At 43.5% G+C, this 26,624-nt stretch overlaps 1 protein-coding gene across 2 annotated transcripts in view; it reads right to left on the reverse strand.

The window, feature by feature from the left end:
• PTGFRN (prostaglandin F2 receptor inhibitor) overlaps window positions 1–26,624 on the reverse strand; it is an 84,045-nt gene that overhangs the window by 40,827 nt on the left and 16,594 nt on the right. For both annotated transcript variants that reach the window (XM_035114819.3, XM_035114817.3), the window contains exons 2-5: window positions 14,631–15,008; window positions 13,650–14,069; window positions 11,388–11,771; window positions 5,692–6,117 (exon numbers count right to left, since the gene is read on the reverse strand). In XM_035114819.3, the coding sequence (XP_034970710.2) occupies window positions 5,692–6,117; window positions 11,388–11,771; window positions 13,650–14,069; window positions 14,631–15,008 (1,608 nt within the window). The remainder of the gene's footprint in view (window positions 1–5,691; window positions 6,118–11,387; window positions 11,772–13,649; window positions 14,070–14,630; window positions 15,009–26,624) is intronic.

Genomic DNA, 26,624 nt, shown 5'->3' on the forward strand with positions numbered 1-26,624 from the left:
TCAGGTCAAGTGCCTTAAGGAGCTGCAAAGTCTAGTAAAAACATACACACAGACCTATGTATTTCAGTTAACATGTAGTTTCGTTTTATAGTAATGTTATTTGGTTTACATAGAGCAACTCAAAATTAAGTTAAGCACACGAGACCCCAACTCATCACTTGGTAAGAAGAAAAAGGATTTGAAAAGCTGGGGGTGGGGAGAGAAACCAGCAACAGAAACAAAGATGAACTGTCAAAATACTGTTTTGCACATCTGGCAAGAAATGGAACTTGTTAAAAAGGAAAACGGTGTTTACTTTAAGATAAATAAAGGGGGGGGATGCCACACACGCAGCCACCATATTTCAGATCACCCAGAGCACATCCAAAAGAGTATAAACAGATTTCCACAGTCTAACAAAAATGGGATAAACCTGTCTTTCACAAACAAGGCTACATTTTAAAGTCTGAGCAGCTATTATACGGTTTATGCTACATTTCTCTCAAGAGACACAGCAGCTAAAAAGCCTCGTATGAGTGACAAGCAATTTGGATATTGTACTTTACAAAGAAAAGCTTCCATTTCAGCCCAGGAGGAGGAAAACATTCTTAGCCCAAGTATGCCACACAAATTTCAAAATGACACATTTTTATCAGCCACCAGAGGAATCCATACATTTGGTGCATGTATATAAAGAGATCTGCGGACTTGTTTCACACAAGCTAACTTCAGGTCACATTTGAAAACCATGTGCAGCAGGCCCACATGCTCCCCCCCCCACCATCCCACAATGCCTGTTCTATAGTTTGCTTTAGATGTTAGTCAAATCAGGGCTTGAGTTAACTAAGATTGCCCTGAAACCATGGTTTGCAGTCTACCACAACTAGTTTTTAAATTTTACTTTACAAAACATAGAAATTGCACAGTTCTGTTTTTAAAATCAGATTTGGGTATTTCGTATGGCTGTAGAATACTTAACTCCCCTCAATGAACTGCAGACATAGAGAGGCTCTATTGCTGAAGCCATCTCTTATTTTCCTGCAGGATTTTGGGTCCCAAATATGCTAAGAATAAATTGTACTAAGGAAGGAAAACTATTATCTGAGGCACTGCAGGTATATTAGGTCAGAGTGGCCTCAAAAATGCACCCTTGATAAGCCAGAGGCCCTGCTCCATGCTCTTCTCTCAACAGGAGCATAGCAGTGGCCTATGAAAGACAGGGCCTTCTCTGCTGTGGTGCCTAACTCCCGAGAAACAGCGGATCAGCTTCCAGCAGGCAGCAGAAACTGCCCTGTTCCACAATGTTTTTCTGGATGGTGCTTTAAAGCAAGATCTTATCTGATACCGTGATGCTTTTTGTTACTTTAATATTAATTTATTGATGCATATGTGCTGTTGTGTATTTCTATTGACCAATGTAAGCTATCTTGATTATTATAGGAAGGCAGGGTACAAATGCTGGAAACAAATAATGCCACTGAGCAAATGGGAACAGGTCACTCATTATAATAAAAGAGGAAGGAGGAATAGATCACAAGCAGAAGGACTAGATCACAAATATTGTTGGCAATTTGCTGCCTGAGTCATAATCTAGGAAAGGTCAGAATTTTTTAAAAGGTCAAGCTCTCTTGGAACAGCAATATGTATAATAAAGACTGCACTGCATCAAATGGATGAGAAAAGGTGTTTTGTTTTTCAAAGGTATTATTTTCCATGCAATGCTTTTGAATTCGGACACATATTCAAGGCGCCGATCTCTCAGCCTTGCACTGCTTGCCTGCACTGTTGCTGCTGCCTCCCTTCTGTTCCCCTTCCTCCTGTACTGCAGCAGCCACACAACTATCCCAGCCTTGTAAACCATTTGGAGACAATTATTATTTTGCAGTATATAAATGGCTTAAATAAATAAAAACAAATCCACAAACAAACATTATTTTAAGGTTGGAAAACACACCACAAATGCATCTGCAAGGCTACAATCCATTAGATAAATTTTGGACTCTAGTCCTAATGGTCTGAAAAGTGGAGGTAGGGCTCTTTAGATGGTAATGGATATTATTCCAGACAATCTTACAGGGACCCTGCTTTAATTCTTGCTTTGAAATATGGTAAGCCAGTCCTGCTGCATCTAGGGGAACCCCCTGTCCAGAGGGGCCCAGGACTTCTGCCCCAATTCTATCCCCAACGGCAGCAACAGTGATGGCCCAGCTAGGCATGACGCTCCTCTCCTTTTTAGCCACAAAGGGCTACTAGCTCCTTAAGAGAGTTCCATGTATGCAACTGATGCTGCAGGGGACCAACACTGCTCACCCAGCTCTCTGGTGAGCAGCAGCAAGTACTTGGAGAGCACAGGGTGAATGTGTTGTTTGCCACTCAAGCGCTTGACCATGGGCAATATCTGCTTGGCCCAATGAAGCAAAAAATTGCAGAGCAGCTTGGCATTTATCAGGCATTCCTGCCTGATGAAACTGAGTTTGCAATGTACACATGTAGTTAGTTCTTCATCCTTTGAAAGATATTAATGTATTAGATAGAAGCCCATGGCCAAGGAACATTCTCCTAGTCCCACCCCACAGCTGAAGTGCACACTTGCTCTCAAAAAGTTTGCCAGTGTGGTGTTAGCGTCAGAAACTTCAACTCCAAGCTTGGATGTTTCAATAAGCATCTAGTTACTAAAATAATCACTGCATGTCCATAAATTAAGTGAGCCACAGATCTTTCCTCCTGATCCACTAATTTATTCCTTTTGCCAGAACCCTTTGCACTGATTTGCAAGCTGTCCATTCACTATGTGACACTCTTAGACACAAAGCCAGGATTTCCCTGCTGACCCTGTCCCTTCTTTTATCAATTAACTTTTTGTTACCAAGCAAGAGGAAGAAGGAAGATACCTATCTTGAAAAGCATGCCTCAAACCAATGCACGGCACAGCAGAAACTAGCTCAGATTTTCTGGTGCCAGATTAAGTTTCCCCCCAGGCCTTTTAAGGTTGCTGCAGCCTTTTAAATCTGTTTTAGATTTTCGGTTTCATTCTTTGCTCTTTTAGCTTTTGTTTTAAGGTCTTGATTTTTACCCCCTCCCATACTTTTATGGTGCTGCATTGTATGACTAATTTAAGGACAAAGCTTAAGTTTTTATTTATTTTATTTTAATTCTGTAAATGCCAAGAATGTTTATTATAGGGTGGCTTGTAAATGCCATAAAAAAAATCTCCCGGTTGGCAGTGGGGCTTCAGTGCTCTGCATACCTCTTTGCACCACATCATTAAAAGAAACCAAAATAAAATTATGTAAACTAATGAAATTTCCAGAATAAGGGAAATTGTACAAAAAAGTGCTTATCTTGCACTGTTAATAGAAAACGGGGGGGGGGTGCCTTTCTTGTAATGCAGGGCTTTGACAATGAGTCTGTCTGCCATGACACTGGGATCATGACATCCTTCTCCAAGGAATGAGACCAGGAACTTAGGGTGGAAGATGGTCACTCAAATTTACACTTGGAAAAAGAGGAGCCCATTGTGCCAGTACCTCTCCAACTGGTGGATGCTGCATTGCCTTCCTCTGAGAACTTCAGCTCAGAAGCCTTAGAAGAACCACAGCCCTGCCTGCTCTGCCAGAGTTAGTGAATGATAAAGCAAGCAGAGTCCATTTAAATGAAGGGGCTGCTCCCACAAAAGACAGAGCTACTGTAGCAACTCTGATAAGCTGCAGCTCTAAGACCTAGTCTGGGGATGACTGCTGCTGAATACAGCCTCCAGCCCGGGCCACACACAGAACTGTCCAAAGTACCACTGAAGCCTAGCCTTTGTATTGCTGAGACCATTACTGTACTTAAAAAGGAATACCAGCATGAATTGTTTCAATTGCACATTCGAAGCCCAAGTTCAGTGCTTTAATTGGGTACCTGGTGCAGCATACTGTACACTATCTAGCCTCATGGCAAAACTGCTTCTCGGCTGGTTCAGTAAACACATACTCAAAACAAGTTGACAGAAAAAGAACACAGCAACTCTGATTCACCATGGTGTTTTCATTCCTACAAACACCTTGTGGCAGATCCCCGCATGTGAAAATGGAGACAGAAAAACTCTAAGTAGCAACTTGTCCCGGGCATTCAACAAGAACTGAAGCCATTGATCACATGAACTTTCAAGTCAGCCCTTGGTGCAGAGTGTGACACAGTATTGCAGCTGCCGCCGACAAATAATTACATTCTAAAAAATCTTCATGAAGGTGACTGTTGACAGCTCTGAAGCATGTGGGTTTGGAAATGCTGTTTCTATTTCTTTTACCCTTTATGGCCCAGACTTTGAGGCTACTTTGACCTGTTCTTGAATATCACAGGGCCAGATCACCAGGCTTTCAGGAACTAATGCAAGTTACTGCTTGTGCTTTCTACAAGCAATGAACACAAGGTGTTCCAAGGAAAAGGGCAGCTTGCCTTTTTAAAGCATGTTTCCCACACTCAAGTTATGTACAGGAGTGCCCAATCAGGACCATAGCTGCCAAGTTCTCCCTTTTTTTAAGGGAAATTCCCTTATGCTGAATAGGCTTCCTCGCGAGAAAAGGGAAAACTTGGCAGCTATGATCAGGACTGTTGGCTGCTGTCTAGACACAACTTTCCATCAGATAAAAGCTCTAACCAAAAACAGCTGTTAGTTTACTCTATTAAAAGAACAGGAATCTGATAATGATCCAAGTCAATTACTTGATTTCCTTCATTCTAATCATGATGCTGAGGGGGCTGGATATCCAAGGCCACTGTGACAACCAGTATTGTGGTCCATCTTCCATGTCCCCAACTCCCACATCCGCTTACGGTAAGAGTAGAGAGTTATGCTTAAATGGTCTGTAAATCGTTCTAAACAAAACAAACGTAATATCATTTTTTACATTTTTTTCTTGCTACCTGGGTGTGAAAAAAAAGATTCTGTGTAGTCTGCATCTGATGAACTCTAAGAATTCCAGATAAACCTTCAGTCTCTTGCACAACTCTTTGCACCAGTTCCCTGCGGCTGCTATTTCCTCAGGACTCCACCTTCACATACATTTCAAGCTGCTTCCTGGTACACTGCCAGGAGGAGTTTGGACAAGAGTTTGTGATGGTGTCGGTGATATTCAACTAAGCTTTACTAAAAGCAGACTTACTGAAATTAATTGACCCAACCTAGCCATGTTCGTTCATTTCAGTGGGACCACTCTGAGGAAATTTTAGTTGAATAACTCCCTGTGGGAGGAATTCAACATTGCCAGAGTGCTTGCTGGATGGAATGATTTTCCCTCTTCTCCCTCCTCACATTGTTCTGGGTGTTCTCCTGATGCCTCGAAGTCAATTTGGGGGGTTGGCAGTAGAGGGAGCTTGGGGGCAGGAAAGTGGGGAAGCCACAATGCACTAGTGGGAGTCCTTATGTAGACTCCTCCAAGTGAAACACATTAGTTAAATCCAGCCCTGAGTACGCTGCCCTAAAATATTTCCAGCACAGGGCTCTTAGCAACCTTAGCCTGGAATTATTGTTGATTGTGCTGAACATTCCTAAATGGTACTGTGCTCATCATTACCCACTTTCCCCTCCAAAGATGGCAATGGCATATGTATATAAATCTATCAAAATCCTTTATAATTTTTCCATCTCGGAGTCTATAAAGGCAAGCCACTGAGTCACCAACAATTTGCATCACAAGTTTTTAAAGTCAGGCTGTACAAGATTCCTACCTTGTGTAGACCATAAAATGCTTACAGGCACAGAAGCCACATCCTTGATCTTTATCCAGCTGTTATTTCGTTGCCTGCTCCATGAAGAAATTACACAATAATAATCTCCTCTGTCTGCTTCAGAGGTCCACTGGATTCGTAAGCGGAAGGTGTCCACAGTTGGTTTAGAAAAAATAATTTCCCCATTCTGGGCCCGTTGTTTGCTTCTGTCCCCAACTACCAGCGTCCAGTCTGCATCCATGGTGGCAAGAAGTTCATCTTTCACTACTTCGTCACTGCGCATAGGTAATCGGTAGTACCATGAGACAGTGAAACGCACATTTGTTTCAGTGTTCTGCGCCTCTGTGATCCTACATTCCAATTCTGTGGGATCTTCTGCATACTTAGGTGTTTTAGTCGCATTCAGAAACACACGGTAATTTGGCTCTGTGGAGCATTTTGAAAAGCAGGAAGACAGACAAGGAAACAAAAGTATGAAATAAAGACAGATTCAGAATGTAGGCTACATTTTCACATTTATCATTTCAGAACGGCAACATTCTTATTGCAAGTCATGGCATAGGATGGGGCATTTACTGGCATAGGATGGGGCATTTAGCTGGTGACAGTAGACCATGTAATTCCCAGAAATGGACTATCTTCATGGCATGCAGCCCCAAGTCAAACAAAAGGCAGATTCTAAAGCCAAAATTTAGTAAGTCACACTATACTGTAGAAATTTCATAATACAACATTTTGGTTACAGAACACTGCATTGCAATTGCAAAGTCTGCCTCTCAGGGAAATGTTTCATTTTAATGAACATGCTCCCCATTTTGGAAGGGTTTGCCAAGAGCGTGTCAGGTTTCTGTACACTGCTTTACCATTCATTTTATTGCCCACTTCAGCGACCTTGGCAGAGGAAAGCTGGCACTAGAGCAAGCCAATATTGGAGAGCATCCCACATTTACTTGTTCCTGGTGTTGAATGCCAGTGCTAGAAACTGAATATACCCTTCAAGTTAACGTTACTGTGGGTTTTTTTAATACAATTTATGACAGTATCATAATCAAGTCTGAAAGGCTTATGGATGCACACACAGTGTCCTTGCTCCCCGCTTTGCTACAGTTTCCTATTTTGTCCAAACAAGGAAACTATGGTTGACAGTTTCTGAACAAGCCAGGATATGAAAACTTAGTTTGAAGTTGGATTAATACCCTTACTTGTTCCACAACAATTAATTTCCTGGTTTGGCTGATACAGGAAGCAATACCGTGTTTCCCACATTTTAAGACACCGTCTTATAATGATTTTACTCAAGAAAATAAGCCTATGGCTTATTTTCGGGGGGTGTCTTAGTGGTTCCTGCCTCCTCCTGCCGCGGCCGGCGTTGCTGCTGCTGGGCTGGCAGCACCCTGCGAAGTCAGGAGAAGCCAGCCAGACCGCTGGGGGGTTTAGAAAAAACGTCCGGAGCGCGTCCCAATGGCAGTGCTCCTCCTCACCTAATGGCAGTGCTCCTCATGTGCCGCAAAAGCCACTAAACAACTGGGCTCTCGGCAAGGTGGTCTAGAGGAGCGATCGCGGAGCGCTCCTCTCTGCAGCTGCCGGTTGCGGTGGCGGGCGGCAGACAAAAAAAAAAAAGAGGCCAGGCTGCTGCGCTCCGCCCAGCGCTGCAGGGCGCTCCGAGCGCTTGGCGCTGCGGAGCGCTCCTCTTTGCAGCTGCCGGTTCCGGTGGCGGGGCGGCAGGCAAAAAAGAAAAAAAAGAGGCCAGGCCGCTGCGCTCCGCCTGGCGCTGCGGAGCGCTCCGCTCTGCAGCCGCCAGTTCCGGTAGCGGGGCGGCAGGCTGCCTCGGGCAGGGAAGAAAAGAGAAGCTAGGCTGCTGGCTCGGGCGCGCGGAGCACCCCGAGCCTCTGAGAGCCAGCAGGACGAGGAGGAGGCTTGCCGGGTCGTCGCCCAGCAGCGCGCGCGGAGCGCCCCGAGCCTCCGGCAGCCAGCAGCAGCAACAACAATCCCAGAGGCTCGGGGCGCTCCGCGCGCGCTGCTGGGCGACGACCCGGCAAGCCTCCTCCTCGTTCTGCTGGCTCTCAGAGGCTCGGGGTGCTCCGCGCACACTGCTGGATGCCGACCTGGCAAGCCGCCTCCTGCTCTTGCCGGCTCCCAGAGGCTCGGGGCACTGCACCATGCCTCAGCCCCCACAGCACTGAGCGCGCCTCCTTCGCCTCCTCTTCCCTCAGCGGTCTCGCTCCTCGGAGGTATGGCTTATTTTCGGGGTATGGCTTGTATTTCCTGAACGCTTAAAATCCTGCTATGGCTTATATAATGACTACGTCTTAAAATAGGGGAAACACGGTAGTTAATCAACGTCTCCCTGGTTTGTTAGCGGGAAGGGAGGAGCAAAAGAGCTGCTCATGTGCAGCCAAAAGGCTTGTTCTTGGTTCAGCATAATGATATATGATAATCTGAACCAGCCCACATAATTCACTGGAGCAGCTTGCTACCAAACAGAAGCACCAACAACATTTTTATGTCATGATTAGAAAATAGAAGAAAGTTGAAGGTAAATGGGATGTCAGCTAATCATATCCAGCATTTGGAAGACCTGTAGGGAATAGGATGGCTGGGGCAAGTTTTGGCTTTGTCAGGAGTGCTCCAGCTAGTCTCTTCACACTGACTCTCAGACAAAGGATTTAGCAGGAAGGAATAAAAGGCTTGCTGGATAAGCCTCATTCCTGCACTCTTGTCAGCTGTCAAAGAACAGCCTTGCAGACAGTTCAACGACTTAATACCCTGCCAAGCTCTCAAACTTCAATCAAGTAGGAGGGGGCTGCTGCTGAATTTTGGATGCAGTTTATGTACTACAGATGAGAATTCCTCTCCTGCTTTACCCACCCGCAGGCAATGTAAGATCATTTGAAAAACATTTTTCTCCTCCCCCTTAACCTGCATCAAAATAATTACTAATTTGGGATACAAAGGCGAAGAAATTCCCACTGACCAACAGAATACTTTCAATGCAGAAAAGAGGCACCCTATTCAAGGCAGCTTTTAAAGCTATGGATGCTTTCCAGATAATATTGGTAACAGAAGTACACTGAGTGTACAGAATACCAGTGGTACCTCTCTTTTTAGTTGCATTCAGTGGGATGTCTGTTGGATGAGAAGAATGAGAGACAAGCTCACTCTCATAATTAGGCCTAGAGCAAACAGGATGGAAATCATTAGGCCATCTTGAGATTTCCTTTCCTTTCCTTTAAAAACTTGCACAGCTTATTCTCATTCCTCTAAGGCTATAATTCTAAACTAACCTATTAGCCTATTGAACTCAATGGCTGCGTTTACACATAGCGCTAAATACTAACTAGAGTTTCATAAACCATGCTAGGTAGTGCACAAGGGCTGTTTCACTATTCTAGTCCTTGAGAGCAGAGAAACAAATAACAAAAAGGCAGCTGGCTTAGTTTCATCCAAATCCAAGGTTGTGGTTTGCATTGCCCAAACAAACCAACATCACTAGCCAGGCTTACACTACGATTTGTTATCAGCTTATACTCTTGGGCTTGCTATTAAATGGTAATGCAGCCAAAGAGATTAAATTGCAGCTAAACATGTTTAGAATTGGATTGTACAAATACTGCAGAAGTGGATTTTCAGTTGCCTTGGCTCTCTGAAGTACAAGAGATGCTGTGGCTGTCAGGACTGGGTTACCATCAACCTGATCTCTGATTGTGCTACAATAGCATTCAGAAGTTTATATGCACAATGCTTGAATTTCAGCAGAGTATAAGTAGAAATGCTTGCTCCCACTGCTTGAAAGGCTGTCAAGAATCATCTGGCTCCTAATTGCAAAGTCAAAAGCCAGAAACTTGATTTTTTTAATTATCCTCTAAGAGATGCTGACACGTCAAGGCAAACTCTACAGAACAACATGGTTCTTTAGAAATTTGTGCTAAGGTTTCAGTTTTCCATATCTCTCCTGCCTGGATGCTCATTTCCTAGAACATCTGCATAAAAAGCAGATCTCAGTAGCTTAAGAGTTCAGCCAGGAAAACAGAGTTGCTGAAAACAGTACTCCATAAAGTCAAAGCAGAATATTGGGGTAAGGAAAAGTGATAAAACAATGCTTTTGTCTAGACAAACTTCTGGTTCGCCTCCTAATCTTTCCATACAATATAATGTCCATTAAATAATAGAAAGTGATCTATATTATTCTTAGGATTTCCCCAAGGAAATCTGGCAGATCTAACAATGGGTCTGAAAGAACCATTATAGTAGTGACTGTGGGATTAGTCCAGTCGTCCAAGCCACATTTCAGAACAACGAATCAGAGCACAAGAAGGTGTCTAGATGAGTCGCTGGACTACCTAAGACCAGATACTACTCTGCAGCTTTGCCAGAAGATACTATCTTGCTGATATAAACTACGTATAGATGTGGCCTTCAGAACAAGTGTTAATTTGACTATATGTTTATTTATCAGTTGTTTCCCCTCCTGTCTCTTGTCTTTGGAGCAAACACATTTTATTTTATTTTTTAAGAAGAACTTAAACAATGTGGATCATTCCCAGCTAAAAAAAAAAACCCGAACAATTTTGAATTTTCTCTTTGGATGACTAATGGGAAAAATTACATTGCTACAGAGGATGGCAGCCCATGTATTTTCAGACAGGCTGCTAAAGAAGCCTGAGACTTAACAACAACCAGCACTGCATAAGTCTGCTTTATGTCATGGCAGGTCCTGTGGGGATTTCCAGCTTATATATCCCACCAACACCACCTTTGGGCTTGTTGAAAGCTTTTGAATGTCCCCTCTCTCTTCCAGGACAGGGATCACTTTAAATATTAAGAATATTCCATCTTTGTGTTCTTTTAAGTCAAGTTAGAGAGCCACATTTGATCAGAACAAACATTTCATTTTAAAATGTTTTCTCAGAACTGACACATTAGACACAAAAAGGCATCCATAACTAGTCATGAAAAAAAGCCCAGGATGGCTGGTATAGTTAAGAGACCGTGTTGGACACACCACCAATGAGCCTGAACTGGTAAGTCTTAAAGGGTTTAGCATTTTTAAGAACTACATAATTTTCTTCCAACATGGAGTCTAAGGCAGGAGGGATCACTCCTACAGAACGCCACTTTCTGTTCACTTCTATATTGTGGTATAAACCCAGGATAGAAAACTGTGGACCTTCAGAGGTTGTTGGGACTACAACTGACATTATCACTTTGCAACTGGGTCATACTGGCAGGGACTGATGCAAGTTCAAAGCAAACCACCTCTGGAGGGCCACTGGTTCCCTATCATTAAAAGGTAAAGGGACTCCTGACTGTTAGGTCCAGTTGTGGACAACTCTGGGGCTGCGGTGCTCATCTCGTTTTAATGGCCATGGGAGCCGGCGTACAGCTTCGGGGTCATGTGGCCAGCATGACTAAGCCGCTTCTGGCAAACCAGAGCAGTGCATGGAAACGCCGTTTACCTTTCCACCGAAGCGGTACCTATTTATCTACTTGCACTTTAACATGCTTTCGAACTGCTAGGTTGGCAGGAGCAGGGACCGAGCAACGGGAGCTCATCCTGTCACGGGGATTTGAACCGCCGACCTTCTGATTGCCAAGCCCTAGGCTCAGTGGTTTAACCCACAGCGCCACCCACGTCAGTATCATTACACAAGACAAATTATCCATCAACTTTATAGCATCACCACCCAGCTACTCACCTAATGCCAACACCTCCACAGTAACAGGCACAGATGTCCTCTCTGCTACCTTGTGCCAGCTACCATTGTGCTGTGGCACCCAGAGAGTTGCTTGGCAGTAGTAGTAACCGGAATCTTCAGTGCTCACATCACGTACCAATAGGTGGTAAGAACTTCGATCCACATGGCTGAGGCTGATGAGGGTAGAATCACTAACAACAGAATCACGGTCTGCACTTAGCAAAACCTGAGCTTCTGCCATGGTGCTATCAGGTGATTCACTGAAGTACCACCTGACCTCTGCTTGGAAAATACCACTTCTGTCTGTTGTGAAGTTGCAGGTAAGGTCAAGAGAGTCTCCCTCTGTCACAGATACATTGCTTCTGGTGATGAACACACCTAAAGCTTTGAGCAGGAGGGAAGCAAGACAAAAAAGTGTTATTTTCAACTTTTTAATACAGCAGGTAGCATAACCGTTGACTTCTACTGCCTGCTTTTTTAATTAGTGGCCTACATATTTACAGGCAAAGGTCACATATATTATTGCTGACCTACTGGCTGGATCATCACCTTGTCGCAGAAAACAATGGCTCTCAAAGTAAACCATTCATAGTGGGATCAGGTGTTAAACAGGGTTGTGTTATTGCCCCAACTCTATTCATTATATACATTGCCATGATCCTACACTTTGTCGACGGGAAATTCCCCGTCGGAGTAGACAATCTTATTCAGCTATGAGTGATAGAAGAAGAAGAAGAAGAAGAAGAAGAAGAAGAAGAAGAAGAAGAAGAAGAAGAAGAAGAAATTATTGCTGAACTACAGAAAAACAGGCAGTGAACTTTTTTTCAAGTTTTACTACTTATCTAATTCTATGTTCTGAAGCAATTCATTGTACAATTTCAGTTTTCTTAGAATATAAAACCAGCTACCTTTGCCTTGTGCACGGATATCAAGGACACATTTTTTTTCTATTTAAATTCACTGTCAATCCAGCTTCACACAATCTACATCTTAGCTATGACATCCTTCCAACAGAAGGTGTTCCAAATGGCTCTACATTTAGCCAGGGGCGTAGGAAAATAGGGGCGGTGGGGGCAGGGCGCGGCTGCCCGCCCTGCCCCCAAAACACGCGCAGCATGGCGTGTCCCTCCCCCAAAATGTGCACCACATCCCTGGGGGCAGCGCGCCTGCTCTCCGCCCCCGGTGGCTGAGCATGAAGCTTCGCTGCTGCATTTAGCTACGTACAATTAATCCTCCCAGAAAAGAAAAACACCACCACCTCACATGCCTACCTACTCCAACATAACAAGCATTATAACTTCAAGCACAGGGAAGGTCAAGGGGGTCTCTCACCATCACAGATATGTTGTTTCTCACAATGAATACACCTAAAGCCAAGACACGCTCCCAAAGGAGTACAAATCAGATTTTACAAGCTAACTACTATGAAGAACTGAATCACATCTGAATGATTGTTGTGGCATTTTCAAATTCTCTGTGTGGTGATTAAATGATTGCAAGTCCAGTATGAGCATACTTGCAAAAACATATAATCTCATTTTGCTGCCCAGAGGCCAACTTGCTTATTCTTCCTTCACCAAAATTACCATTGTACACATTTTGCAGCCTGTCATGATCCATCAAAGCACATGCATTGCACACAGGTATATTTAAACAAAGGAAGGGGAATAGTCATTTAGAGACTACTGTCTAGTAACTAAGCTTTTGGGGGGGAAGTTGCAAACTTAAAGCAACTGTAGATTTAAATTATCCTTTAGCCCTAGGCAATCCCTAAAGCCAGGTAACAAGACCTTTTACACAAATATCCTATACAAACCACTGAAAAAGAAAAGAGTCCTCTGTTATGAAGCCAGGGTTTTAAATAGATTCCAAGCACAACTATGCAGTAGGTATTCAAAGAAAATACAAATATCTAAGTTCTTATTTGCATTGCCTTCACAACATATCTAACACATGTACTGAGGAAAGTACACACTGTTACTATGTTATATACCAGGCATCCCCAAACTCAGCCCTCCAGATGTTTGGGGACTACAACTCCCATGATCCCTAGCTAACAGGACCAGTGGTCAGGGATGATGGGAATTGTAGTCCCAAAACATCTGGAGGGCCGAGTTTGGGGGTGCCTGTTATATACTGTGCTGAGATACTTAAGGGTATCCCTTAAGCTTTACACCAAATGCTGGTGTCCCACAGCCACAAAGGTATTACAGCATAGATGCTGATACAGGCCACATCATTTCATGAATACTGCATGCTCACCTGTTGGCTGCACCACAACATTTGCTATATCCACAGCCTTCTCTTGGATCTTCTGCCATGAAGCATCTGCACCTTTAACCCATTCACTCACTCTACACCTATAGGCACCTTCATCTGTTGGAAGAGCTTGGGACACAGACAAGCGGTAAATGTCATTGGCCATGGCATCTAAACGCACATCTCCACTGATATAGCGCTCGTTATACTCTGAACCAGGCTGGAACTTGCCCTCATGCGTCAAGGAGAGAATTTCTTGCCAGGCAAACCCATTTCTGAATTCCCAAGACACGTGCAGGTGTGTGTGTTCTGAAGAATTGGTGGACGCTGAGCAGCGGAGCTGAAAGGCATCTCCTTCTGATAAGTTCCAAGTGGATGTGGAGCGGGTGTTTGACCCACCAACGGTTAAGCCATCCGCAATCACTATTCGGAGAAAAGAAAGTTATCAAGCGTGTGGGTTATAATAAATGGCTTTACATAAAGCAACGATGAAAACAGAGTCAAGCTGTGGTAGATTGTCATGAAATAGATGACTAATTATGCAGCATAATGAGTACGCTGAGCCAAAACAAATCACTCACATTGGAAAACATGAGCAAAAAAGTGTTTTCACACACCACACTTTCTCCCTTAACTCAATCAATTATTCAGCTTCAGAAAGATCTCCACCCACAATTACCTCTTCAAGTAAATCTATTAGCAGAGAAACTTCCCCTTCCAATATACTTTGTTTAGAAACACAAGTCAGCGAAGGGGGGAGAGAGAGAGACTGAAATATAACAGGAGCTATTCTGAGCATTTTGCTTTGTTTTATAAATTCAAACGATCCTGTTGAGATAGTCACCAAACCACTGCTTCAATTAAGCAAGCACAGGACAGTGCTATGGCACCAATTGGACATGGGGCGCTGTCTACCTTCAGGTTATGCAAGATTACACTAAGACCCAATACCAATTGTAAATACCCCTCACCCTTTAGAAGTACCTTTGACTTCGACTACGGCATTGTAATTTCCCTGAACGACAGAATCTGTGCTGGGCGTTGTGCATCGGTACATCCCTTGGTCAGCAGGGCGGATGTTTCCAATCACGAGTTCCACAGAATTGTTGCTGTTTCGCCTCAATGTGATCTCTTTACCGTCAACCCGATCTTTATACTCCTGAGACGTGAACCAAGGGTCCCAAGTACTCACTACTTGTACAAATCTAGAGTCTGGAGCAGAGATTCTAGAGAACTCCCAGTCAAAGTTCTGCTCGCTGGGTCCTTCATATTGACTAACGTTGCATGGAATCACCACCTCTGTGTTCTCAACTCGTACTAGAGGACCTGCAGGCACCTTCACAACACGCCCGTGGCAGGAAGCTGGGGGGGGGGGGGAACAAAGGATTGTAAGTTAAAATTGCACACACACACACACACACACACAAACAGGGAGATGTGGGGAGGTAGGAAAGTAAAAATGACACTATTGTTTGCCATCTAATTGATGGTATGTTGGAATGTTTTAAGCGAAAATGTTTGTCAGTGAATTAGGAGAGCGTGCAGTGGGTTGAAATGGTGGAAGGCAAGATCAAATCCTTGCTTAGTTGTGAAATGCAATGGGTGGCCTTTGGGACATTGCTCCTCTTCACTACATCCATATTCGACTTGTCATTGGATGCCATCTGGGATTGTGAATACTGTCAGCCACAATTTAAGAATTCTTGTTCTTTCCACAAACATGATTTCCTTGATTCTCCCTTTCATCTGCACTATGTACAGATCCACTTTAGAAGAGTTAACAAAACTGAGTCAAGAATTTAAAAGAGTCCAATTACCACCTCATCTAGTTTGCAGATGAAATGGTGTGTCTTGTTTCAGAAACAGAAGTAATTTGAAATGAGCTGCCTGTCCATGACTGAAAAGAGAGTTGCCAATTCTGGTGATACTCTGGTGTCTGGATATTCTGAAGGTTTTAACCATTTTTGTTAAAGAGGCATGCCACCGAGTGTTTGTTTCCTTTGCAGCATTTTAATGTTTTAGATAGCTCTCATCAGTTAATGCTATTAACATTTTCATTGCTGTGATAAGTTTAAGTGATTATTTGATGTTAACAGAAGAGGAAGTTCAAAACTGCAACTTTGAATCAAATTACAAAGTATGCCTTGTTCTTTTCTTCTATAAATAGCAATCAAAGAATTTCTCCTGCTTCTCTTATATTCATAGTAAACAAAACATCTTGGAATCCTATAGAAACAAAAGTATCATCTATCAAATTTCAGCAGTGTTGCAATTTGAATCATTTCACAATGCTTGTGTTTTTGATGCATGATCATGTAAATATACTATGAAAGACAGCAGCATGAAGTGGGGGAGATATTTGCCCCCTACAGCCCTTAAGCTCTACCTCTCTTTCAAATCAGAACCAGTGAAGGCGGTGAAGCTCCTGTGTGAGTGCCTGGAGGCGGTTGGAGGATGGATGGCGCTTAACAAATTGAGGTTGAATCCTGACAAAACAGAAGTACTGTTTGTGGTGGACAGGAGGCGGGGCAGGTGTGGAAGACTCCGTAGTCCTGAATGGGGTAACTGTGCCCCTGAAGGACCAGGTGTGCAGCCTGGGAGTCATTTTGGACTCACAGCTGTCCATGGAGGCGCATTTTAATTCTGTGTCCAGGGCAGCTGTCTATCAGCTCCATCTGATACGCAGGCTGAGACCCTACCTGTCGGCAGACTGTCTCGCCAGAATGGTGCATGCTCTGGTTATCTCCTGCTTGGATTACTGCAATGCGCTCTACGAGGGGCTACCTTTGAAGGTGACCCGTAAACTGCAACTAATCCAGAACACCGGTCCTGAGAGATCTACACTGGCTCCCAGTACATTTCAGAGCACAATTCAGTGTGTTGGTGTTGACCTTTAAAGCCCTAAACGGCCTTGGTCCTGTATACCTGAAGGAGCGTCTCCACCCTCACCGTTCAGCCCAGACACTGAGATCCAGCGCCGAGGGCCTTCTGGCGGTTCCCTCATTGCGAAAAGTGAGGTTACAGGGAACCAGACAGAGGGCCTTCTCGGTAGCAGCACCCGCCCTGTGGAACGCCCTTCCATCAGATATCAAGGAAATAAGCAGCTATCCTAATTTTAAAAGACATCTGAAGGCAGCCCTGTTTAAGGAAGCTTTTAATATTGTATTGTTTTAATATTCAATTGGGAGCCGCCCAGAGTGGCTGGAGAGACTCAGCCAGATGGGCGGGGTATAAATAATAAATTATTATTGTAAGAATGACACCCACATTTTAGGGTTTCAAATACTGTACTCCAAATGGAAGACACAAAAGAAATGCAACCCTTATTTCCCATCTCAGTGTTCATTGGTGTCAGGCATCATTCTAGAGCTGTTGCTGAAGAGACAGGGAGCAAGAAGAGATACCCAGCACTAAGCATACGCTACATAATCCATTGTCTGCAGCCATGCCCCATAGCAGAACTGCATCTGTTTCTGACTGGCAAAGACTTACAAGTTAGGGATTTACATCAGGACAATAAGACCTGACTGATAACTCAGGAACAACCTATTACAGGACGGCCCTAGAAGAGAAAGTGACAGACCCACATGTTGTCCATCTAAATCACCCCAATCAACAGCTTATCCTGAGTAATTATATTTTCTTCACCCAGGCCTTTGGTGGTAGGGAAGCATTTTCTTAGAGACAGCCCCCACTCCGCCCTAAAACCGTTGCTTACCAGCTACAATAGACACAAATATAGGGATCAGACCCTGGAGCAAGCACAGATATGTCCACATATCTACTCAGGCAACACTATCACTAGACCTAATAATGTCAGCCATGACAGGATCTTTCACATACAAGATGTGTACAGTGTGAAAAATGCTAAGCCGCTGTTCTAAGAATGAAAGAGTGTAAATAATTCTCTAGTTATAGTGGCCAGTTTTGAGGCCCAGTTTAGGAAGTATATGAAGTAGCATCAATAGGAAACTCAATTTAAAATCAATGATAATTAGCCTTATATCTTGCTGATTTAAATCACTTTGGTCTGAATCAATTCACCCTGCATAGAAGAACACTGAGCCTCATTAAATATGTTAGCTGCTCCTCACGAGTCCTAAGTGTTTCAGTCAGCCATGTGGAAAGTCAAAACCTCTTCAGCCTTGCAGTGGGCTTGTTTTGAAGCCCAAAAATCTCCAAGAGCTACAAATTGGCTTTGGTAGGATCTCTCATTTCCTAAGAATGCTAAGCAAGCACTGCTTTTATTTGCAGCTCAAGACTTTCCATAAAAGGAATAACCATTTCAGCTGCAGAGATGCTTCAATTTCAACCTCCAAACAAAATCACTTTAAGGATGTCTAATCCCACACTGTCATGTGTGTGCTTGGTTTCTTGCAGGACCGTCACAGCAGCACCCCAAAATGCTGCAACAGCTCAACAGCAATTCTCAATACCACAACAGCCATAAACATATACGTACACAGTTTCCCTAGACAATCAGGGCTGGGGAAAGCCGTAGGATAAGGGTGTGGTATTACATCAGCTTTCTTTTCCCAGGAAAGCAAGCAGGCAGCTGAGGAGGAAGTGTTTCAGCAGCCTTCAAGGAAGGCAGGGTGGGTCTGGGAAGGCCCATGGCAGCACATGAATGGACAAGATAGCTACTACTGTCGCCACCTGAAGTGGACCGAATTAACTTTACTCTCCCTGATTACTTCACAATATTGTAGTGAGCACATGAGTCCTTTATTCACTGTCTCCTGTTTCCTTTTCTTTCCCTTTTGCCATTCCCCCCGACCCCTTCTCTTTGAGTTTGTGGTTTCCCTGTCTGTGCTTTTTCTGAGCGTTTGGCTCCTTTGGCTGTTTTATTGGTGGCAGTTAGCTGAGAGGCAGCAGCCTAAACCAGCTCCTGACTCCTCGGCACTTCCATTGAGCGGCCGTGGTTCTGGCCCGTCCCTGGTACTACTTCCAACAGTAGCCCTGCCAGTTCAGTCTCACAGCAAGCTCAGCAATGGACAGTGGTCTTCTGCTTGCCCCCAACATGCTGCAATGCCAAGCAGCAGCTGGTAGAAACTCTAGCCATCTTGTAGCCTTGTCACCGACCAGCAGCCCTTCCCATCACCCTCTCTTTCTCTCGCCTTGTCCTACCCACCCCTCCCTCTCAGACAACTGCAGCAGGCCATTTTGGGCCAGACCTTAGGAGCTGCCACCACTGCTACTGCCCCACTTCCTTCCCCCTCAATCCTTTCCCCTTATCCCCAAGATGGGCCAGGTTGGGCAGGGAGAGATGAAATAATGGGGGAGAGAAAGAGGTCCCCACAGGAGGTTACCCCAACCCTGCTCAGTCCCACTTCCTGTATTATTTAAAAAACAAACAAACAAAATCTACAATTCCCAGTAGTCGGGGGGGGGGGATGCCATTTCCTTATTTGCCTCAGGTGGTAAAATGTATTTGGCTGGCCCTGACTCTAAGAGAACTTCCTGGGCCAGAGATGGGATGGCCCTCCAGATGTCTATGGACCACATCCCTAGCCAATGGTCATGGAGTCTAAGGACAACTGAGAACAGCAGGTTCCCTGTCCATGAGTTAAGCCCTGCTCAGTCACCAAGGTCTTCCTAAGCTCTGGCATGTTTCTATATCTTTTCATTGTTCCCTTTGGCCCTGATTTGCTCTTCAGCCCAGACTCCTGTTTCCTTCCCAAGGGATTTGGGATTTGATTCCACAAGATGTAGCAATGGGGATCAACATGGGTGGCTTTAAAAGGGGAGGAGACAGATTCATGAGCAACAAGGCTATCAATGGATTGTAGTTATGATGGATGTATATATATCATCTCCAGTCTCAGAGGCAGCATGCTCCTGAAAGCCAGCTGCTAGGAGAAATGAGTGGTAGAGGCTTATTGTATTCATGTGATGCTTGTGGGTTTCCCTTAAGCATCTGGTTGGCCAATGTGGGAACATACTGCTGAACTAGATTAGGACTTTTGCCTGGTCCAGCAGAGTCCATCTCGTGTTATTATTAAAGCATATGTTTTTACCAGTGAGCTATGGCCTCTTGCTGCCAATCATTATTTGACAGTGACAATAATTATTTCTCTCCATTCTATGTGCTGCACAATCCATTCCTGTCGATAATGGCCTCTGTTTCACTGAACTGATTATTCCAGTGTTACCTCTGACAACTGTGATTCAAGTCACATATGATCAGGATCCCATTCTGCAGGCCATCAGGAACATTAGCCAATATTAAAAGCAGGCACGCAACCCATGAGAGTTTTCTGTCACAGCCCAGCCAACCAATAAAACAGATTATTACATCATCTTCACCACAGCATTTCTTGTAATGCACTTTCCTCAGGGCATATCCAGCCAGAAACAGAAATACATTTTTCAAGGACATTTATTTCTACTGTACATCTGCATAATGCAGCAGGGTTAATGCTGTGGGAACCAGAGATAACTTCACCGTTCATATGCCATAACATTTTTAACCTTGGTGATGTAATAATCCAAGTACTTTGCATGTGCTTAAATAGAAATCTAACTGCTAAAAGGGGAACATTTTAACTTTTTTAAGAAAGTAGAAGGGGTACAAATAAGGCAGGGGAGATGCAGGTTTTGGAGGATTTGCTGAGTAAAGGTAAAGGTAAAGGGGCCCCTGACCATCAGTCCAGTCGTGTCCGACTCTGGGGTTGCGGCGCTCAACTCGCTCTATAGGCCGAGGGAGCCAGCGTTTGTCCGCAGACAGCTTCCGGGTCATGTGGCCAGCATGACAAAGCTGCTTCTGGCGAACCAGAGCAGTGCACGGAAACGCCGTTTACCTCCCGCCGGAGCTGTCCCTATTTATCTACTTGCACTTTGATGTGCTTTAGAACTGCTAGGACCGAGCAACGGGAGCTCACCCCGTTGCAGGGATTCGAACCGCCGACCTTCTGATCAGCAAGCCCTAGACTCTGTGGTTTAACCCACAGCGCCACCTGGGTACACCTCAATAATTTTAGTCTCCAACTTGAGCCACACAAGCATCTCAGTTAAAAAAACTATAGGGAAGATGACAGGAAAGTCCAGATTTTACCTATCAGCCATTCTTTAGCTAACACTGTCCTCATAAAACCTAGTGTGTTCCTACTAGTAAAGAATCTAGTTGCTTGCTGACAACTTCCACCAAATCAACACTTAGTACAGAGATGTTCAATGTTGAGGCTAAGGAGAAAGATTCACACACACAAATACACCCCCACACCAACACCAACACCAGATAACCAGGCACAATCCAAATATTCTCGGGTTGACAATAGGTTGTTGTTTTTTTAAAAAAAAGTTATTACAGAAAAACATAATGTTCTGTGGTTCTCACAGGAGATGTTCACATTTCAAACAAACAGGAAGTCACATTTTTCTTTGGGCTGCAGATTATAGCTGCTCATCCCCAAAAAAGCAACACTCCAAAATGGAGACTTCAAAGGAATTACTTCTAACAAGGCCTGCATATTTATACAAGGATTAGCAGGTTCTGTTCAACCTACCACCCTTGCAAAGGTCAGTAAGGCTCTCTTCTATGTCAACTAAAGCACTGAATCTTGAAGCACTTGGTGAGGAGGGGGAAGCAAAAGGTTATTCTGCCTTCAAAAGGAACAGAGGAGGAAAAGAACACTGCTTATAAGAATTTTCTGAACGGTTTTAAGAAAATTGAATCTGGCATAAGAAAAGGAATTAGCTGCTGTCTATAAATGATTCAAAGCTTCAGGGTTCTGTCTGATTTAACTCAGATTTATCCACAGTACTAACAAAACAACTTCAGGTATATTACACAGCCAATATACTATGTTGCAGAGTCTGACTAAGTCAAAGACAACATCCCTGCCCCCCCCCCACTTCCTTTTCCTTCCTGTCACCTATGCCCCCCTTTAAAAAAAACCCTGGAACAAAATGTGAATTGTTATTTCAAAATTTGTTGAACCTGAATACCAATGCCCCAATACATAAAGCACGCACATTAATTATAAAAGCTACTTTTTCAGAATAAGGGTTCAGTTAAAGTGATAGTGGTTCATACACTGGCACAAACACAATTTTATAAATAAGCATCCAGTATGTTTTAAAAGCATATTATACTATAATATGAAAAATAAAATACGAAGTGATCCCCCCCCCCCGCCATGACCCACTTAATAAGCCTGAGGGCCACACATATTGCCTTCCCCTGCATTAGTGATTTTTATCCTTCCCAACTCAGGATATTTTAAAACAGCAGCACATTCTAAGGTTTGCATTAAAAAAAAATCTCCATACAGGTTATGGGGTGTTCATTTTTCTGTTGCTGAGTGAGCTCTGTTCCCCTCAATTGTATTCCCTCAAAAGGACACAGATACTGCCTTCAGATTAAAAACTATCCTATCTACCTTCCACCGTCATTGAGCCAAGTGGACTGTCCACTTTTGCGGTTTCCCCCCAAATGCATTGTAGGTTCATCTGCTCAAGCATTCGTTCAGCAGAGCTTTGGGTTTTTTTAAGCCCCCTTTTAACATTTTTTAAACCCCGGGCCTGTAAAGGGGAGAGATGTTTTCTGCCACTTGTGTGAAATGGGAGGCAAATTCTGTATTTTTTGCATGGGGGGGGGGGGAGGTTGACTATAATGATACAGTACAAGGTGATGCAGGAGCTCCTCAAGTTCACTCACCTTTTATGAAAGGCAGAGGCAGTGGCAGAAATGCAATCAACAGCTGCATTCTACCATCAAGAATGTCTGATTAGGAACAATGCTACATCAAAGGGGCATTGTTGGGGGGGGGGAATGATGGCTGCCCCCATGGGCTAACTACCTCCCAATAATGCCAGCATTCAGCAGTGGCATTCAGAAACACAAACCAACACATTCTCTCTCTCTCTCTCTCTCTCTCTCTCTCTCTCTCTCTCTCTCTCTCTCTCTCTCTCTCTCTTTCTGAAAGAGTCTAGGCCAATACTCAGCCCAACTCTTATTAAAAAACTGCTTTGAGGGATCTCCATGACTGATGCCAAGGGTTGGCTCATCAGTGCTTTGCAAATCCTCCTGCTTCTGAAAACAAGAACAGTCTGCCGGGGGGTGGGGGGGTGCGTATATGAGCAAGTTGTATCAAGTATTGTTCCAAAGCAGGCTCACTGCTAAAGTTATATACATCTGTATACACCTTAAAATGTTTGTACTCACACGGCCACCCACTGCTTCCAAGATACAATGATAGCTACTCACCGGGAAACTGAACACGATGCATTTTGTTCCCAAATTACAGCCCTCCATTTCATTTTCTTATAGTATGTTTTCATAATAGCCTCCTCTGTACCAATTATCTAGAGTACATTTCTTTCTTGTGCTCATATTTTTTTAGCCATGCAATCTATCTTTTAGGTCATTTGCAAATATGATAAAAGGCAATCTCTTATGTTCTTCCATCATGATGAAAATAAATTCGGGGAAAAACTTTCTGACAGTAAGAGCTGTTCGGCAGTGGAACAGATTTCCACAAGAGTTGGTAGACTCTCCTCCCTTGAAGGTTTTTAAACAGAGGTTGGATGGCCATCTGCCATGGGTGCTTTAGCTGAGATTCCTGCATTGCAGGGGGTTGGAATAGATGACCCTTGGGTCCCTTCCAACTATAAGATTCTATGATTCTATATGAAAGGCACCAAGGCTACAACTGGCTTCTTTGGGGCCAAATGAAAAATACCTACAGTAGGATCCCATATATGTTTATTCAGATGCAAGTTTCATTTGACCCTACTCCCACACAAATATAAGATAGCAGTCTTAAATTACTTTGCTCAGTAATTTTCAACTTCACGCCACTAACCGTTTCCAGCACTTCATTTAGATACTCCCCAGAGATATTTTCCATGTCCTTCTGATATGTCACAATGCACAGTTTTCTGTATACTTCTGGGAATGGTACCATATGCATAGATGATTATCTGGATTACTTGTTTTGTTATTTGTCACAATGCATTTCTTGATAACACCAGAGCAGGTGGCTCCTTCTTCTTTAAGTTGCGATCAAAAATTGCACTGCCACAAATATCCAAAAACACACAATTTAGATGTGCACTTGTACGCATAGTGCTAACCTGTGCACACGGAGGAAACAGTGGACCCCGGTGTGTCAAAAGCACATCCAAAGTGATGTGATAATCTCAAATGTAATTCATCAGCTCTTCTGTGGCATTGCAATCCTGTTTCTAAACTTGTTAAGAACTGACCTCGGCAATTATTTCCCACCAACCTTCCCCACAAATGGGGAAAAAAGCTTATGAGCACTGCTATTTAGAGTTATAAAACTGCTGAATATGGTGGGTTTATCCCTACGGTACCATTTATGAAGAGAATCTATCCAATAACAACCTTTACTATATACTGCACTTGCAGTCCAGCAAAAGCCAGTAGAATGGTTAGAAGTCAGAACAGAATTTCAGAGAGTCAAAATTCTACTAGCCATTTGAAATACAATTGCATAAACCTAATTTAAGGAAGTATGCATTACCCTAACCCCACAGATTCCTCCCACTTTGACACCTTTAGATTTTTAATCCCTTCTTTTTGGCAGACCATTTCAGCACGTGGCACAGTGTCTATCCTTAAAAAAGTTCATACTCTTTCCTTGCAATGGCATTCAGATTGCCTTGTCCAGCACAGAAATCTGCCATCTTACTAGGCACTGTGCAGGAAAAGCAGTACAAGCTCTGTTAGAAGATCCCAAACTGGAATCTTTATGGCTAAGCTATAATCAGCCTAGAAGTGGTTAAATGCCATGCTCCAAACGTCACTTGCATACAATACAGTTTTGCTGCAGTCTTCAAGTAGGGTTTTATGTCCCAGAAGATCTAAAGAATTACTATCCCATGGTATTTGGGAAAGGTGAACAGGAGAAGCCATCTGAGATACGCATGCATTGCTCGTCCCTTGTCGACTGACTTTTCTTTTAATGGATAATGCAAAGTGCTTATCAAAGGAATTAGCCTGGGTATAATTGCTTAAAACCTATTATCTCCATCAGGCTGAAATAAAGCATATTGCATCTTAAGCAAAGCCTCAGAAATGTGATCAGATGCTAACAGTGCTAGATTCTGCTAATCCAAGTACAACTTCAATTAAGAAAAAACTGATTCCCCACTCTACCCATCCCTAATCATGTTCCACCACCAGGATATTTTGGTTATTCAAACATGTTCAAAGCCCTTGCAAAGAGTGTGCTTTTCTCAGCATCCATCCTTGCAACGTGGAGATAATTACCAGGGGACTTTACAAGACTGTTGCATGGCTTGCCTACATAATAGGTGATGTCCGATTGTGGCATCCCACTTGCACAAATGTGACTTTCCCCTCATGTCCCCCTACATACCCCCAAAATATACTATGGTAAGTTGATGGGGACTGCAGATGCCGTATCACTGGCTAATATGGATGCACGTTTACCAGAATATCTAGAATTAGTGTGCTCTTCCAATAGCTTGTAACTATGTTTAGCTCCTTCTTTGGTTTCCAAAATTGATCATGCAAAACTAGTAAGAGAAAGAAGAGCTTGGGGGGTGGGGATCCACTGTGTAGAAGGAAGTTTGCCTCCCTAGTTCCCTGCCAGAAAAGTGTGCTTTTCAAATAACTATTGTAACTATGTTTAGCTCCTCCTTTGGTTTGCAAAACTAATCATGCAAAATAGTAAGAGGAAGATGAGTCCTTCTCTGATCATGCCACAGCAAGCTTGTTCTCAACATCTAGAGATAAATGTGCTTTAAAACTGCCACTTGGTGCTGAAGGACCTGAAACAGACTCCCTGAATTGGCTCATTGCAAGGCACTTCATAAAAAGCCAGCAAAAAGTTACTCTGGGGGAAACAATCCACTGAGTAGAAGAAGAAGCAGTTTGCCTCCCTAATTTACTTAGATGTCATGGAAGGAGAGTGTTCAATAAGAGCTATGAAAAAGCAAAAGGAATACCATTAAGTCAGAATTCAGTGCTTCTTCCAACTACTGTGCCCAGGTGACCAGCACAAAGTACTGTACAGTATACGCCTTATGGCGTTTGTGCCTTGTGCTCTTCAATCACATTTGTAAGCTGGCAACAGGTCTCTCCACCCAACCAATATGGCATCCTTATTGTTCCCTGTTCTTTACTGCCATATTAACAAGGATACCCCTGCTTATGTTGGCACAGGTTCCTGCTCTAGCTGCAGGCAGAGAAATGAATTAGAACAACAGTAGCCAACGTGGTGCTCACCAGAGGTTGCTGGACTACAACTCCCATCATCTCTTACCATTAACCATGTTGGCAGAGGCTGAGCAAATTTGGAGCTCAAGAACCTCTGGAGGGCCACAGGTTCCTAATCTCTTCCTCTTTTTGCTTGCTGGATATTTGCTGCTAATCCTGCAAGCATTTATTCTGCATTTGATAGATCTCCTTGTTAAAGGTAGCAATATTCTAGTTCAGGGGCAATCATCACAGGACTCTCTTAATGTTACTGGATTCCAGCTCCCTCCAGCCCCAGCCTGCATGGTCAATGGTCAGGGATGATGTCAGTCAGAGCTCTCCATGGGTTTTCTAATCTCTGAGGCTGATTTATGGCAAGAACCTTCCTTCATTCTCTTATGCAGAGTCTTGAACTTGTGCTTGCACAAATTTAAAGACCTTGTTTCAGGGTCTAAGGGCCCATATTTTAAGCTCTGAAGCTACATCTATTGCTACCATTATTCATTTTTTAAATTTATGCCCTATAAATTGTTCGTCAAAGGGAACTCAAGGCAGATAACAAATAAACCTTATATCAAATAAACCTTAAAACATGGTCACATCAATGATAATTAACTCCAACTCAGGCGTGAATGCATTCCAGAATGAAAACTGGATGAATATGTTTAAGAAAGATGGAATGCACAAAAGCACTGAGTTCGGGTGGTGGTGATCTTCCCATTAAGATACTGATCTTGTGGAACTTCCCAATGTTACAAAACTAATCAGGTTTAGCTTTGCATTACGCT

Source organism: Zootoca vivipara, chromosome 4 (genome assembly GCF_965207765.1).
Source record: "Zootoca vivipara chromosome 4, rZooViv2.hap1.1, whole genome shotgun sequence".
In the NCBI taxonomy this organism is placed as follows: Eukaryota; Metazoa; Chordata; class Lepidosauria; order Squamata; family Lacertidae; genus Zootoca; species Zootoca vivipara.